Below are 15430 nucleotides of genomic sequence, written 5' to 3'. Positions count from 1 at the left end.
GCAGGCCATAAATCCAACTAGCCTCCTCCTGTAGTAATTTTTCTAGGGCCTAATTTAAAGGGGTTTTCTAGGTCTTCTATATTGATGGCCTACCCTCAGGATTGGTCTACCCACTACGCAGCCTCTTCCTAGGTCAGTGGTGTCACATTTATTGGTCATATGGCCTAGTTGCAGCTCAGTCCCATTCAAGTGAATGGGCCTAAGTTGCAATACCAAGCATGGTCGCACTATAATGGACATTGCTGCTCTTGGCAAGCTGCAAGGATGCACCCACCGATCACATATTGATGACCTATCCTGAGGATTGGTCATCAATACAGAGGACATGGAAAACCCCTTTAACTTGGCAAATAACCTAAAATTGAAGGATGCCAGCATTGTCAGTTGCGTGTTAATACAAATGCTATGTTTTGAAATTTCATGTCTAAAATGCTGTATAGTTTTGCCAGAATATAATTTAGAACAATTACATCCAGCAACATAGGTCTGACTCCAGAGGTCTGACAATTTTGTCAATGTATTTGTTTTATTATCTAGTGGACTTACAGTATAAAATCCTTCATAGCAGAAATATATGACGAACAAGTAGGAGTATGTGTAAATCAAACAGGGCATGTTGTTAAATGTGGAGCATCTTTAAACCTAACACTTTTGTTGAGAAACCCTGCACCGTTTTTTTACGCCACCCCCTACTTAGGCCTCTTTCACACGGGCGTTGCAGGTGAGGGCCGGATGCGATGCAGGTGCGTTCAGGGAAAATCATGCGAGTAGGCATGCAATTTCAGTCAGTTTTGGCTGTGATTGCGTTCCCTTGTTAAGTTTTTCCGCGCGAGTGCAATGCCTTTTGCACGCGCGTGAGAAAAAACTGAATGTGGTACCCAGACCCGAACCCGGACTTCTTCACTGAAGTTCGGGTTTGGTGTTTCTGTAGATTTTATTATTTTCCATTATAACATGGTTATAGTGGAAAATAATAGCATTCTTTAATACAGAATGCTAAGTATAATGTTAATTGAGGGTTAAAAAATAAAATAAAAAAATTCTCACCTCATCCACTTGATCGCGCAGCCGGCATAGTCTTCTTTCTTCTTGTTTTCAGGACCTGCAAAAGGACCTTTGATGACGTAATTGCGCTCACCGCGTGGTGACATCAGCGCGGGTCCTGCTGAAAGAAGATAGAAGATCCTTCTATCTTCATTCAGCAGGACCTGCTGACGTCACTGCGCTCACCACATGGTGAGCGCAATAACGTCATCAAAGGTCCTTTTGCAGGTCCTGAAAGAAGAAGAAAGAAGACTATGCCGGCTGCGTGATCAAGTGGATGAGGTGAGTAAATATATATATTTTTTTTAATCCTTCAAGGCACATTTTACTAAGCATTCTGTATTAAGAATGGCCTTACTTTCCCTTATAACAATGTTATAAAGGAAAATAATACAGTTAAAATACTTAAATCGGGTCCGGGGTTGCTCATCCCTATTATCTCCTAGCAACCGTGTGTGAAAATCGCACCGCATCCACACTTGCTTGCGGATGCTTGCGATTTTCACGCAGCCCAATTCATTTCTATAGGGTCTAGGATATAGAACATGCTGCGATTTTCAAACAACGCACAAGTGATGTGTGAAAATCACCGGTCATCTGCACAGCCCCATTGAAGTGAATGGGTCCGGATTCACGCATTGCACCCGCGCAGAATTCTCGCCCGTGTGAAAGGGGCCTTAAGTGAGTTTGTGACTTTTTATGCAACTTTTTTTTTTTAAGTCACAGTGATAAATCTGAAATGAAAATTATTAACATACTTAAACACTTTTTTATTCACTTTTCCCTTCTGACGTGAATGGTGTAAGAATGCAAAAAGTTACAAAATTAACCCCAAAAAGTCACAAACTATTTTGCATCTTTCTGAAGCAAGAATTCTGGAGTACAAGCCATAGTATGTCTGTGAAGGTTCTCATTCATCTAGGTCATGTCTCTTAAGCTGGCCATACACAATATACTTTTTTGGCCAAACCTGCCGAGGATGGAAGGTTCGGCCAACACACTAATGTGCGTGGGGAGCTCCTGACTCTGGAGGAGACAAGGATTGGGTGAAATTTTCTCCCGATCCTTTTGTTTTTCAGTGAGATAAGCCGCCAGAAGGGTCTGGCAGCAGCTTTCTCCGCTCTCCCCACAGCATTTGAGCATGGGGAAGCTGGGTGGGAGATGGGAGAGATAGCTGTCGGCAGTTATAGAAATCCAATCAACACCTTACCTCTATGACTGAAGCATGAGTCACCAGTATTTATTTAATGTGGTAGAATTCTCATCCAAGCCATTATAATTGAGATTAGCAAAATGTTTTTAAGAAAAAAAATACCCTGTTGCTCTGACTTAATACTACTGATATCCCCCCATAGTATACAATATATATATTGCATGCAGTACAGATGGAATATGTTGAATTTGTATGTTTACCTGCACAGAAAAATGCACACACTGAGGCCTCTTTCACACTACAGTATTTTGCGTTCCGTATACGGTCCGTTTTTTGCGTTCCGTATACGGAACCATTCATTTCAATGGTTCCGCAAAAAAACGGAATGTGTTCCGTATGCATTCCGTTTCCGTATTTCCGTTCCGTTGAAAAGATAGAACATGTCCTATATTTGGCCGCAAATAACAGTCCGTGGCTCCATTCAAGTCAATGGGTCCGCAAAAAAAACGGAACACATACGGAAATGCATCCGTATGTCTTCCGTATCCGTTCCGTTTTTTGCGGAACCATCTATTGAAAATGTTATGCCCAGCCCAATTTTTAATATGAAATTACTGTATACTGTATTTGCCATACGGAAAAACGGAACGGAACAACGGAACGGAAACGGAACCACAACGGAAGCAAAAAAACGGAACAACGGATCCGTGAAAAACGGAACGCAAAACACTGAATTCAACATACTGTAGTGTGAAAGAGGCCTTATTCAGTTGACCAAACCCATAGCCACACTCTTTAACCATTATCCCTTTATAAAGTGTTCAATGTTTTAGTATGTGGGATGAGGTTTTGCAACAATTGGGTAAAAGAGCATAACTATTTCTTCATTCTAGCAAAGGGACTATGGGAATGTGTGACGCTTGGGTCCCAGTAGCCTCTGTCCCCAACCATCCACTTATTATTTGATTTATGTCTGTTTCACTGCCCTTGCAGTGACCCTGAGGGAGGGCTGTGTGGGAAGTTGGTGTGTGAGATTATAGAGAGGGCTGATGAAGCTGTGGGCTCTGCAGAGCGTCTGGAGCCTGAGTATATGCACAGAGACTGATAAATAGCCACGAGAAAGACATCAGGCTTAATTAGACTTCCAAACTTGCAGTGGTGCCTACATCTGGAGATACCAGGGCTCATCCTTGCTATATGTAAGTACAGTGCTCTTTCTAGCAGCTAGAAATATTTATAAAACAACTAAAAATTACTTTCTTCTTCCTTTTTTTTTTAAGTAAAAAAAAACTTTAAAGTGTATTTTTTTTATTTTTTATTCCTAAATAGTATCTTATTAGGAACAGAGTGACCACATTATGTTTTAATAATTTATTTTTTATTGTATAATTAATTCCTATTTTTTATTTTATTATTTCTTATCTAATCAATATGTCATCCATACAGACTATCTTTTACATATAGAGTCTACAGTACTGTTCATATGTTGCTTTATGTCACAATATCAGAAGAGTAGGAATCACTAAGTTTGCATTATAGTACTAAATCTATACAGACCTGTCGTTGCCAATCAGCAAAAAGCTTTGTTTTCAGCAGGAGAGATAAGGAAAGCAAGTTTATGATTTGATGTTACAGTGTAGAAGACTTTTTTTTATTTAAAGGTGTATTAACATATATAATAAATCAAGTTACCTACAAATAATGGCTACTGTTATTGGTGATTTGTGTGTGTTAGTCATTTGTTATTTTTATATCATATATTTGAATATATTTGATAATTTATCTAAAATTCTACCATCATTGTAGGCCGGTAAAGCCTTTAAAATACTGTTGCTTTAGTATACATAAATGTGTTGGTATGTATATATATATATATATATATATATTATTTTCCCATTTATTTTTTCCTTGCCACCTTCTCATTGCAGAAGATATAAAGAACATTTAAATGGACTAGCTAGGCATGATTCATATATGCAGTTTTTGTGCATTTTTGAAGGGTCTTTCTTTTGTACTCCTCAATTTGACCAAAAAAACTGCATCAAAAAATGCATGTGTGAATCTCTCCTTAAGTTGTTTATATTTTAGATAGCCTTCATGAGATAACTTTGTTCGACAGCTATTCAACTTACCCCATACCCATCTGCTTTAGCACAAGTGTCAAGAGGTCTCCATTAGATGGTCGACTAAACCCTCCAAAATTGTCGGGTTTGGAGGATATTACTCTAGTGCAGTGATGGCGAACCTATGGCACGGGTGCCAGAGGCGGCACTCAGAGCCCTCTCTGTGGGCACCCGCACTCTGGAAAAAGTCTATGGTGTACAATATGCCTTAGACTTTTCCTGCCATTCATCAGCGCAGGCGCACTATGAACAGCACAGGCAGCGCACTGAATGTAGGCTATTATAGCTAAATCATAAAGTACATAGAAGATATACTATATTGGACTATAGTATTCAGGTTAAATTGCTTTGTTGGCACTTTGCAATAAATAAGTGGGTTTGGGTTGCAGCTTGGGCACTCGGCCTTTAAAAGGTTCGCCATCACTGCTCTAGTGCATCTGACCAGCTTTTGGCTTGCTTCATGAACCAACATGAGTCTCAGTGTTGGTTCTCCACGTTACATGTATTTGAAAGGCTTGGTTGCAACGTCACAGGAATGAAAGAAATTGTGTTCTGTAATAGAGGGATTAGTAAAATGGCATATTTACTGTCAAGGAAGAGCTGCTGCAGCTTGCATGTAACAAATAGTGAGAACATTCAGTTGCTGAAACTTAGGCATTGCTTTATGCTACACAGTGAATTTATTGCTGCATAAAAGGAACTGTTTAAAGAGAATAGTATATTTTTATTTATAACCATTCATTTTCAAAGCTCTGGTGTTGGAATGTCATATTGTAAGGTATAGAGATTTGACATCTGGCATAGGACCAGCACTGCAAAAGAAACAGATATTTTCCTTGGTTAATAATTTTGCTGAGGAAACCTGTGATTTGTGTATTTTTCATTTCTGGTAAAATTGTATTTTTACTGGTTTATTTTTACTGTATATCTGGAGAATTTATAGTAAATTGTTTAGAAGCAAAATCGAATTTTTTTTTTTGGCCTTTCTGTAGAACTTTCCGTCTGAGATCCATTACTTTAGACGGGAAAATACTAAGTATTTTTTTTTTCTCTAATACTACTTTCACATCTGCATTTTTGCTGTCTGGTTTTGAGATCTGGCAGGGGATCTCAAAACCACAACAAAATGCTTCTGTACTAATAATACAACCGGTTGCATCCGTTAAGAACGGATCCGGTTGTATTATATTGAAAATGAAGAACCCCTGTCCAATATGAATCAGGCACCATTGACATTCTTTTTTGTGCCGGATCCGGCGTGATTCATTTCCCATGCCGCACACAAACGCTGCAATTTTGTGTCCAGCATGGGAACACCACAAACTACAACAAAATGCATTCTGGTGTACTCTGTTCCGATTTGTTCAGTTTTCTCCCCATTTACAATGAATGGGGACAAAACTGAAGCGTTGTGCTATGTGACAGCCTTCTGCCTATGCACAGTGATAGGGAGCAACTTGTCAAACATAGGCAGGAGTGAGTGGGGGAGCCCACCGCCAATTAATACTGAGGACTTCTGTCTCACAGTGCCATATAAGCGATGCAAGTAATAAACTCTAAACTCACAGCAAGTACACCACAGCACATAAAACTAACACAGGGCTGAAATCAACATATCTGTCATTAAATATTCTCTTTAAATCCATGAACACTTTCAGTATTTTAAGATGAAGTTTCTTTCCCTTTAGGCACAAGGAAAAACTGTTGATATTTTGAAATATATACTATGGGGGCACAATGAGAAAACTTTGTGCCAGCAAAAATGCTGCCGATGTTATCAGAAATGTGTATGGATATATTTGCATTTTGAGTAAGTATGTACTATACATGTACAGTATATTGGCACATACTCTGTAAACCACTTGGTACTTAACAGTCAACATGATCTAAGAGCAAAAAATGCTTAGGAAGATGCAATAATAGCAAGTAATTCAGATTTGATATTTGCTGTTGTGCCAATGGGTACATATAGTAAATAGTATACAGGGGCATCCTGAGGATCGGTCATCAATAGTAAAATGCGGACAACCCCTTTATTAAAGTTAAAAGATAAAATTGCTCAGTGTTTAAACCGTATGCTATAGCTACATAGTGTGACTTGGGGGGCTGTTAAAATATAATTTAATCTTTAATCTTCTCCAGGCACCTTCAGTAGAATCCAGGCACAAATTCAGCAATTTTTGTGATAAAACACAAGTGCATGAAGTTATAATAAAGTGTAATTTGTTACAGGGCGGTCTGCCACCTTTCTCAAGCACATAAATAGAATACTGGTACATAGGATTCAAATACTTAAGAAGCAGGAAATGACAAAACAAATATTAATAGAAGACTGCTGCATAGGGCAATTGCATTTTTTCATAGTCATCAGTTTTTAAGTGATCTGTAACTTAATTTAAAAAGTAAGGATACCGTGTGTTCAAAAGGGTTGTCTCTAGGGCTGAGCGAATCAATCTTCAGATCCAAGATTGGAAGTCGATTTGTTTCAAAACTTCATTTTAATGCTGTACGGGGACCTGTCTCCATACAGCATTGAAAGGTATGGGTTTTGCAGAGGCAAAATTTGTTAAGTCCAAAGTCATGCAAGACTTCGGTGAATAAGATCAGGCTTCGATTCTATGACTTTAAAAACTGTAAAACAGGAATCCGAAGTCGGATTAGTTGTCTCACCTGGAAGATTAGTGGCACATCGCTAGGATATTCCACCAATGTCAGATAGGGACCTGCACCTATCTCTAGAACAAGGCACTCAAAGAGAACGGGAGCACACTGCACATGCGCAGCCACCCTCTATCCATTTCTATGGGAGTGCCGAAAATAGGCCAGTGAGCTGATGCTCCTTTATAGGGAATCTGTCAGCTCGAAACACTCCCCAAACTAGAGTAAGCACAGTGTATAGTATAAGAGATGTCTGGTTTTTTTTTGTTCATGATAGTGCAAACGGATCCGTTTTGACTTTACATTGAAAGTCAATGGGGGACGGATCCGTTTGAAAATTGAGCCATACTGTGTCAACTTCAAACGGATCCGTCCCCATTGACTTACATTGTAAGTCTGGACGGATCCGTTTGCCTCCGCACGGCCAGGCGGACACCCGAACGCTGCAAGCAGCGTTCAGGTGTCCGCCTGCTGAGCGGAGCGGAGGACAAACGGTGCCAGACTGATGCATTCTGAGCGGATCCGTATCCACTCAGAATGCATTAGGGCTGGACGGAAGCGTTCGGGTCCGCTCGTGAGAGCCTTCAAACAGAACTCACAAGCGGAGCCCCGAACGCAAGTGTGAAAGTAGCCTTAATACTCACTTGCATTCTGATACCATGCTGCAGCAAACCAGCGGTAAAATGCACTCAGAGGACTCCTGAGCCCATGCATATAATGGAGGGGACTCAAGAAGGAGTCCTCTCAATGTATTTTACTGCTAGTTTACATAATTGGACGCATCAGTTACACTAAACACTGCTTACTCTAGTTTAGGGGGGAAGGGGATGTTTTTGGAGCTGACAGATTACCTTTAAAGGGAACCTGTCATGTTGAACATGGTATTTGAGCTGAAGGCAGCATGTTATAGAGCAGGAAGAGCTCAGCAGATTGATATATAGTTTTTCTACATTAGAAGTTATTATTTAATCATTTATACTTCTGCTTATTCTGGGCTTTAAAGCCAAGGAGGTGGTCCTATCAGTGATTGCCAGCCTTCTCTCTATGACTTTGTATACATAGATAGGACTGCCTCCCTGATCTCAAAGCCCAGAATGAGCAGGAATATAAACAAATGACATACAAGAGATACCAAATCATTTACCACAAACCATATATCAATCTGCTCAGTTCCTCCTGCTCTAAAACTTGCTGCTGAAACATCATGTTCAACGTGACAGGTTCTCTTTGAAGGGGTGTTCCTATCTGAGACCTTTATGGCATACAAATAGTATATATTATAGATGTCTAATAGATTCATCACTCCAGAGAAGTGGCAGTGCATGAGCTCACCTTCTTCTGGCTGTGACACGCATCAGCAATATCACATCTCCTCAATATGCCCTACACTGCCAGGTATTTATATAGTAATGTCAGGACCAGTGAAAGGTCCTCTTTAAAAAAAAAATATGGAAATGCTTGGTCATGCTATTCTTCTGCCTTATTTGCTGACATTTCAAACTATTTAGAAATTGATTGCTATAATGAGAGAGTACAGCATAAGGCCTCATGCACATGAACGCATCCATTTTGCGGTCCGCAAACTGCGGATGCACAAGATAAAGATACCGGCATTGTGCATTTCTAAATTTTGTCATTCCTGTCAGTAGAAATGCCCATTCTTGTCTGCAAAACTGATGACATCAGTGCGCTGTTCACATTTTATGCAGACCCATAGAAATAAATGGGTCCACATGTGATCCGCAGAAAATGCTGATCAGACACGAACCAAAATTACGGTCGTGTGCATCAACTACATCAGCACAAAGCTTAATGATTCTCTCAAAAGAAGCAGAATCAGAAACAGTCCACTTAAATACTCCAATTTTCCAGCTATAAAATAAGGACAACTCAATAATCCATATAGGATTCCATCCATGAGACTAACTGTGCTACAAGTCCCTCTTGCCACACTGGACCAGAATTATCATGACACTTACATCTTACTCCACTTTTAAATATGTCCAAAGTCAGATTTATTAATGATCCTTTAATACTGTGATAAATGTGGTTTGACGGTAGCAGTTTATCCTTCAGTAAGCGGCTTTACAAAAGTCACATGTCTTTACAAAAAAGTCAGATGTTCTATTAAAAAGTCGCGTCAGATGAGCATGGTCCTCACTGGAGTCAAATTGCGCAATTTTTAGCGACTTTTAACAACAACTTTGGTTGCCAATATTTGTGGCGGCTAAGCATTACTGTGTTGTTCTATAAATATAAATGTTCTGGTTAATATGTGTAAGTTGAACCATTTTATATGACATAACCAAACACATTTGCAGTAAGTACCTGCCTACTCAGATCAGGTATAGGCAATGAGGGAACCATATGTCTTCATATCAATCTAAATGAATTGTTATATGTGCGCTGAGTAAAACACTTGAGTAAAACACTCTTGATCCCTATCCTGATTGTTGCCTGCATTCTGGAGAAATTCATCTTTTTCTCATATGCAAATTAACTGTTTGGTGTAATGAGGGCATTAACATTTCCCTGAAGGCCACTCTTCTTATTCCTGGCCGCTCTGCTCCCCCAGCTTTAAATGAAAGGGCTAAGCATAGTCTCACCTGGACCTGTGGTACTACGCGTGCTCTGTCGTGCCAGAATTCTGGGCAGGCGCAGTACCACTCTGTTGCTTGCGATGGCTGAAGCCATCTGTTCTGCATATACATGTGTGGTTGCTTTGGGAATTGGTGCATGTGCAGTACAGATTACGTCAGCCCTGACAAGCAACAGGTGGGCAAGCAACCGTATGAATAGCTAGAGGGGGGCTACAGCCTGTTAGTCAGTTACAGCTAATGGTTCTAGTGGTTGGTAAGAGGTCTATAACCATTAATGATCAGTGGCCCAGACTGACCTTAGTCCATAACTGTTCACTGAACATCTAAAGTGCACAGTGTAAAGGTATCATGTTTTGATATGTACATGCAACTAAATTTTAGTCGAAAAAAATATGAAGAAAAGATTGGGCGGCACTCACCGAAGTGTGAAGTTATTATTCTTTATTCCAATGGTAAAAGCATAACAGGCGTAGGGTGGACCACACCCTGCTGGCAAAAACTTGTGGCCCGAGGATATGATGCGGCGCAAAACGGCCTTTGCCACCAGTGTTTGCCTGCAGTTTGTGGTCCGCTATACACCTGTTATGCTTTTACCATTGGAATAAAGAATAATCACTTCACACTTCGGTGAGTGCTGCCCGATCTTTTCTTCATATTTGTTTGTATCCAGAGGACTATGTGGGCAGAGCACCGCCACCAGTGAGGTGTTGTTGAAGTCCGGTCACGGCTGATACTAGGTGTCTGTTTGTGGAGGAGGCACTGCGCTCTTTTTCCTACATAAATTTTAGTAGATTAGGTTTTCCAGCCATCTAAACCTCAACAACATAATATTTACCTGGGGTCCTGTAATGCGGACCTTTTGTGATGCCAGCGCTACCAAAATATTCCTTAAAATGACAATAGAGACGGACACCATAATACTTTAGGCAAGTAATAAGAGATTGGAAGCTTTTAGTCAAAGATTGACTTTTTCACAATGAAACAAGCAATTATAGAAAGTTCTATTATTGACTATTGGCTGAACAGATATAGCTATTTTGTGGACTTAAAGGGAATCTGTCAGCAGATTTGTACCTATGACCTATTGCATCAGCAGCTGAAGGCATCTATGTTAGTCCCATGTTCATATGTGCCCGCACTGCTGAGAAAAATGAGGTCTTAATCTATGCAAATGAGCCTCTAGGAGCAAGAGGAGTGTTGCCATTACACCTAGATGCTCGATTTTCTCTGCAACTGCTGCTCCCTCTGCACTTTGATTGCCAGGGCTTGGTGTGATTACATTTTCACTGCCTGGTCTTGTCAATCAAAGTGCAGAGGTCGTGGGAGTTGCAGAGAAAGCGGAACCTCTAGGTGTAATGGCTACTCCCCTGTTGCTCCTAGAGGCTCATTTGCATATATTAAAACATCATTTTTCTCAGCAATGCGGGTTCTGCTTTTTAAAATCATATTGTATGATAATACTAAATATGTTATTCCAGCAGGTTCTCTAATCTTACCTGTGTTTGTCATATAGATTAGCATAAAAACTGGCATGCTTAGGCCATGTTAAATGGCGGTTAAATTATTTTGCTTTATAGGTCATTGTGTATGAAATTACTGCATATGATAAATGCCAATAGTCTAAGTATATATGTAAACAGTTTTTCTTTGGCTTATTCTTGTCATGTTTAAATAATTTTGATAGTATTGCTTTACTTCACTTATAAACAAGCCGCTTAAGATGATGGAAGAATGTTTATTGTAATTACCAAACTGTCATTATTAAGATGTATTGTTCAATCTCTTAAAATATGTTGATACAGGAAAATGAGTCTAATCTGATTCTAAATAGAAGAGTGCCATAATGAATTGTTATACATGATTTATTGAGAATAAGCTTTCTAACCTGTAGAGGATCCGCGCCGAACATGTACAGCGCTGTGATCGGGCAGGTGCAGGAGATGCGCCCGCCGATCCGTGGCAGGGGTCTGGCAGTCACTGAAAGCTGGACCCCTGCTGCATGCACCGACATCAGTGAAATTGTGAGCAGCATAGTGACTCAGTGGTTAGCACTGGTGCCTTGCAGCGCTGGCGTCCTAGGTTTCAATCCAACCAAGGACAACATCTCCATGGAGTTTGTATGTCCTCCCCGTGTTTGCGTGGGTTTCCTCCGAGTGCTCTGGTTTCCTCCCACACTCCAAAGACATACTGATAGGGACCTTAGATTGTTAGATTGGGGACAGTTGGATGGTAATGTCTGTAAAGCGCTGCAGAATATAGTAGTGCTATATAAGTGCATAAAAAAAATGAAAAAACTATGGCTCTCAGACTATGGAGACACTAAAACATAATTTTTTTGGTTTAAAAAATGATATCATTGTGTAAAACTTACATAAATAGAAAAAGTTGACATATTAGGTTTCACCGTGTCCGTTAGAACCTTCTATATAAAAATATCACATGACCTAACCCCTCAGGTGAACACTGTCAAAAAATAAAATAAAAACGTGTAAAAAAAGCCACCTTACATCACAAAAAGTGTAATAGCAAGCGATCAAAAAGTCATATGCACCCCAAAATAGTGCCAATTCAAACCGTCATCTCATCCCGCAAAAATGATACCCTACCTAAGACAATCGCCAAAAAATGAAAAAAAAGTCAAAAAAGCAATTTTTGTAACCTTACACCACAAAAAGTGTAATAGCAAGCGATCAAAAACACCCTAAAATAGTACCAATCAAACCGTCATCTCATACCGACAAAAATTAGCCCCTACACAAGTCAGTAACCCAAAAAAACAAATAAATACGGCTTTCAGACTATGGAAACACTAAAAAAAATCATTTTTTTCCAAAAATGCTTTATTATGTAAAATCATAGTCATTTTTGGTATTGTCGCATCCGTAACAACCTGTCAGATTACCTTTGTAAATAACAAAAAATAAAAACTGTGCCAAAACAGCAATTTTGCCTCACAAAAAGTGTAATATAGAGCAACCAAAAATCATATGTACCCTAAAATAGTACCAACAAAACTGCCAACTTATCCCGTAGTTTCCAAAATGAGGTCACTTTTTTGGAGTTTCTACTCTAGGGGTGCATCAGGGGGGCTTCAAATGTGACATGGCAGCTTAAAATTATCCCAGTGACTTCAGACCTGAAATGGTCCTTAAAAGTGGGTTTTGGAAATTTTCTGAAAAATTTCAAGATTTGCTTTGAAACTATTAACGTCCCCAAAAAATAAAATGTCATTCCCAAAATGATCCAAACATGAAGTAGACATATGGGGAATGTAAAGTAATAACTTTTTTTGGAGGTGTTACTATCTATTATAAAAGTAGAGAAATAGAAATTTGGAAATTTGCTATTGTTGAAATTTGGTTGTTAACCGAGTCACAATTATAGACAAACACAATCTAAAGAAGTAATTTCACACAAGCAGTTGTTACAATTCATGTCTTTAATTGGGCACATTTAATAAATATCTACAATGCATGGAGAAAAACTTAGTGATCCTCTGTTTTAATCACTTCAAGAACTACCGTATATTTCGTCCTATAAGGCTACTTTCACACCAGCACTTTCCCTTTCCACTATTGAGATCCGTCATAGGAAAACACTGAACTAAAAAGTAGCCAATAAGGCCAAAACTGAACTAAAGGGAAAGGAGCGCACCAGCCATGATGCACACAAATGCCCTACAAGCAGCGTCTTTGAGTCCGTCCTGGGATGCGGAGCAAGACGGATCTGTCATGACTCACAATGTAAGTCAATGGAGATGGATCAGTTTTCTCTGACAAAAAATAAAACATATCTGTCCCTCATTGATTTGCAATGGTTTTAGAGACGTATCCGTCATGGCTATGTTAAAGATAACACAACCGGATCCGTTCAACAGATGCAAACGGTTGTATTATGACGGAAGCGTTTTTGCTGATCCATGATCGATCCAGCAAAAACGCTGATGTGAAAGTAGCCTAAGACGCACCCCCCCCCCAAAGTGGGGGGAAAATGTCAGTGCACCTTATGGGATTAATACTAATGAGAGTGTTCATTATAGAATCGTTCATTAGTACAGGAGGACCGGGGAGCGGTGAATACAGCACTCCCTGTGAGAGCTCTGTACTCACCATTTCATGGTCTTCTCCTGCAGCACTCAAGATGCTTTGCTGTGATCTGCGCACAAAGTAAGGACGTTGGCGCGCTCTTTGACCTCACGCTATGCAACGTCGGGTTAAAGCACAGTGAGGCAGGAAGAGCATTGGATCTCAGGAGCAGTGGTGTCCAGAGTAGGAGAGGTAAGTTGAGTTATATATTTTTTGCCTTCTCTGATATCACGTCTGACATGGCAGGTAACAGACAAGCAGCGCAGAGGGGAGGGAAGAACCCTTTACACTAGGGAGAGGGAGGAGTGGTGACCCCTAACTCACCTAGCACTGCCACCTGCCTGCCCTGACGTCCCTACACGGGCTGCTTACCCGTATGCCGATTACATGCCTTGTCCCTGGCTTACCCTGAAATAAGCACTAGGTAGTGATTAGGGCGGTGGGAGCACCAGTCCTTGGGTAACAACACGGAAAGGACAAGCAACACAAACAATCCCAGAAGGGAGACAACAAACAGGAGAGAACTGTAGATCTGACAGCACCAGTACCAACAGCTCCACAGCAACTCAAATTCCAACAGAGGTCAGAATAGAAGATCTGGAAATAAGGTCTATATCTGGCAACAATGGAAGCAGAAAGGGAGAATATATAGTAGCTGGGAGGGGCTGACAGAACAGTTGAAAGGAAAAGCTACAGATTCCTAAATGGGACAAAAAGGATCGCAAACCTAAGCAGGAAAACCTGGAACGGAGTCTATTCCCACCACTAGGTCATGGAGTGATCTCTTGAAACCGAGCGAGTAGCCACTCGCTGCGACCTTCTGACCCCAGGCACAACAGGGTAAGCGATAGGTCGTGACACCCTCATGACATCTAAGCACAGCAGTGTGTTGATTAATTTATTTTTTGTCTGCTCTGATTAACATGGGGTTCTGATCTGAGGTTCAAATGGGGGGTCTTATTCACATTGGGGCTTTGATCTAAATTCTAATTGAGGATCATTCACATTGGGTCTGATCTGAGGTTCGAATGGGGGTCTTTTTCACAACCAATCAGACTCCTTCTTTCATTTTGGACAGGTCCTTTGAAAAATTTAAGGAGGAATCTGATTGGTTGATATGGGCAACTAAGCCTGTTCTACTTTACACAAGTTTGATAAATGTGCCCATATGACCAATTATTCTGAAGAAAGATTGGTTAGTCTAAATCATGCCTTAATGCAAACAACTTTCAGAAAACCTCAGAAGACGTGTTATAGAGATGCATGAATCTGGAAAAGGCAAAATGCATTGTTAAAAAACTACTGTAGGTACACATCAATCCATTCAGGACTGTTTCTACTCTACCTAAGAGTGGGTGTCCTGGTAAGATCACTCCAAAAGCACCATAGGCAACACTGAAGAAGTGAAAAAAAAAGGGTAACAGCAAAGACCTATTGACCTAAAAACTACAAAAACCTCTTCATGTTTGCAATATTATACAACTGCAACCAGTGGAAGATTGAGTGGGCATACAATACATTCAGACCCTTTCACCTTTTTCATATTTTGTTATGTTGCAGCCTTGTGCTAAAATAAATGCACTTGATATCTCATAATAAGAAAGTGAAAACAGAATTACAGAAATGTTTGGTAATTTATTAAAAAGGAAAAACTTAGATATCACATGGACATACATATTCAGAACCTTTCCAATGACAGTTGAAATTTAGCTTATTTTTTTGATGTTTCACCTTCCTTTAGAACCTTTTAGAAGGTTCACCTTCCAA

At 40.0% G+C, this 15430-nt stretch overlaps 1 protein-coding gene across 6 annotated transcripts in view; it reads left to right on the top strand.

Annotated features, from left to right (window-relative positions):
- The first annotated feature begins 3274 nt into the window (after positions 1 to 3274).
- Positions 3275 to 15430, top strand: part of LOC122932114 (bile acid receptor-like) — a 158005-nt gene continuing 145849 nt past the window's right edge. For 3 of the 6 annotated variants that reach the window (XM_044286351.1, XM_044286348.1, XM_044286347.1), the window contains exon 1: positions 3275 to 3396. In XM_044286351.1, the coding sequence (XP_044142286.1) occupies positions 3395 to 3396 (2 nt within the window). In that variant the 5' untranslated portion in view covers positions 3275 to 3394. Of the gene's footprint in view, positions 3397 to 6008; positions 6131 to 15430 lie in introns of all 6 variants that reach the window. The other 3 variants (XM_044286352.1, XM_044286349.1, XM_044286354.1) reach the window with 2 other exon arrangements.

This window comes from Bufo gargarizans, chromosome 3, assembly GCF_014858855.1.
Source record: "Bufo gargarizans isolate SCDJY-AF-19 chromosome 3, ASM1485885v1, whole genome shotgun sequence".
In the NCBI taxonomy this organism is placed as follows: domain Eukaryota; kingdom Metazoa; phylum Chordata; class Amphibia; order Anura; family Bufonidae; genus Bufo; species Bufo gargarizans.
This window is presented reverse-complemented; position numbering and strand designations above follow the sequence as displayed.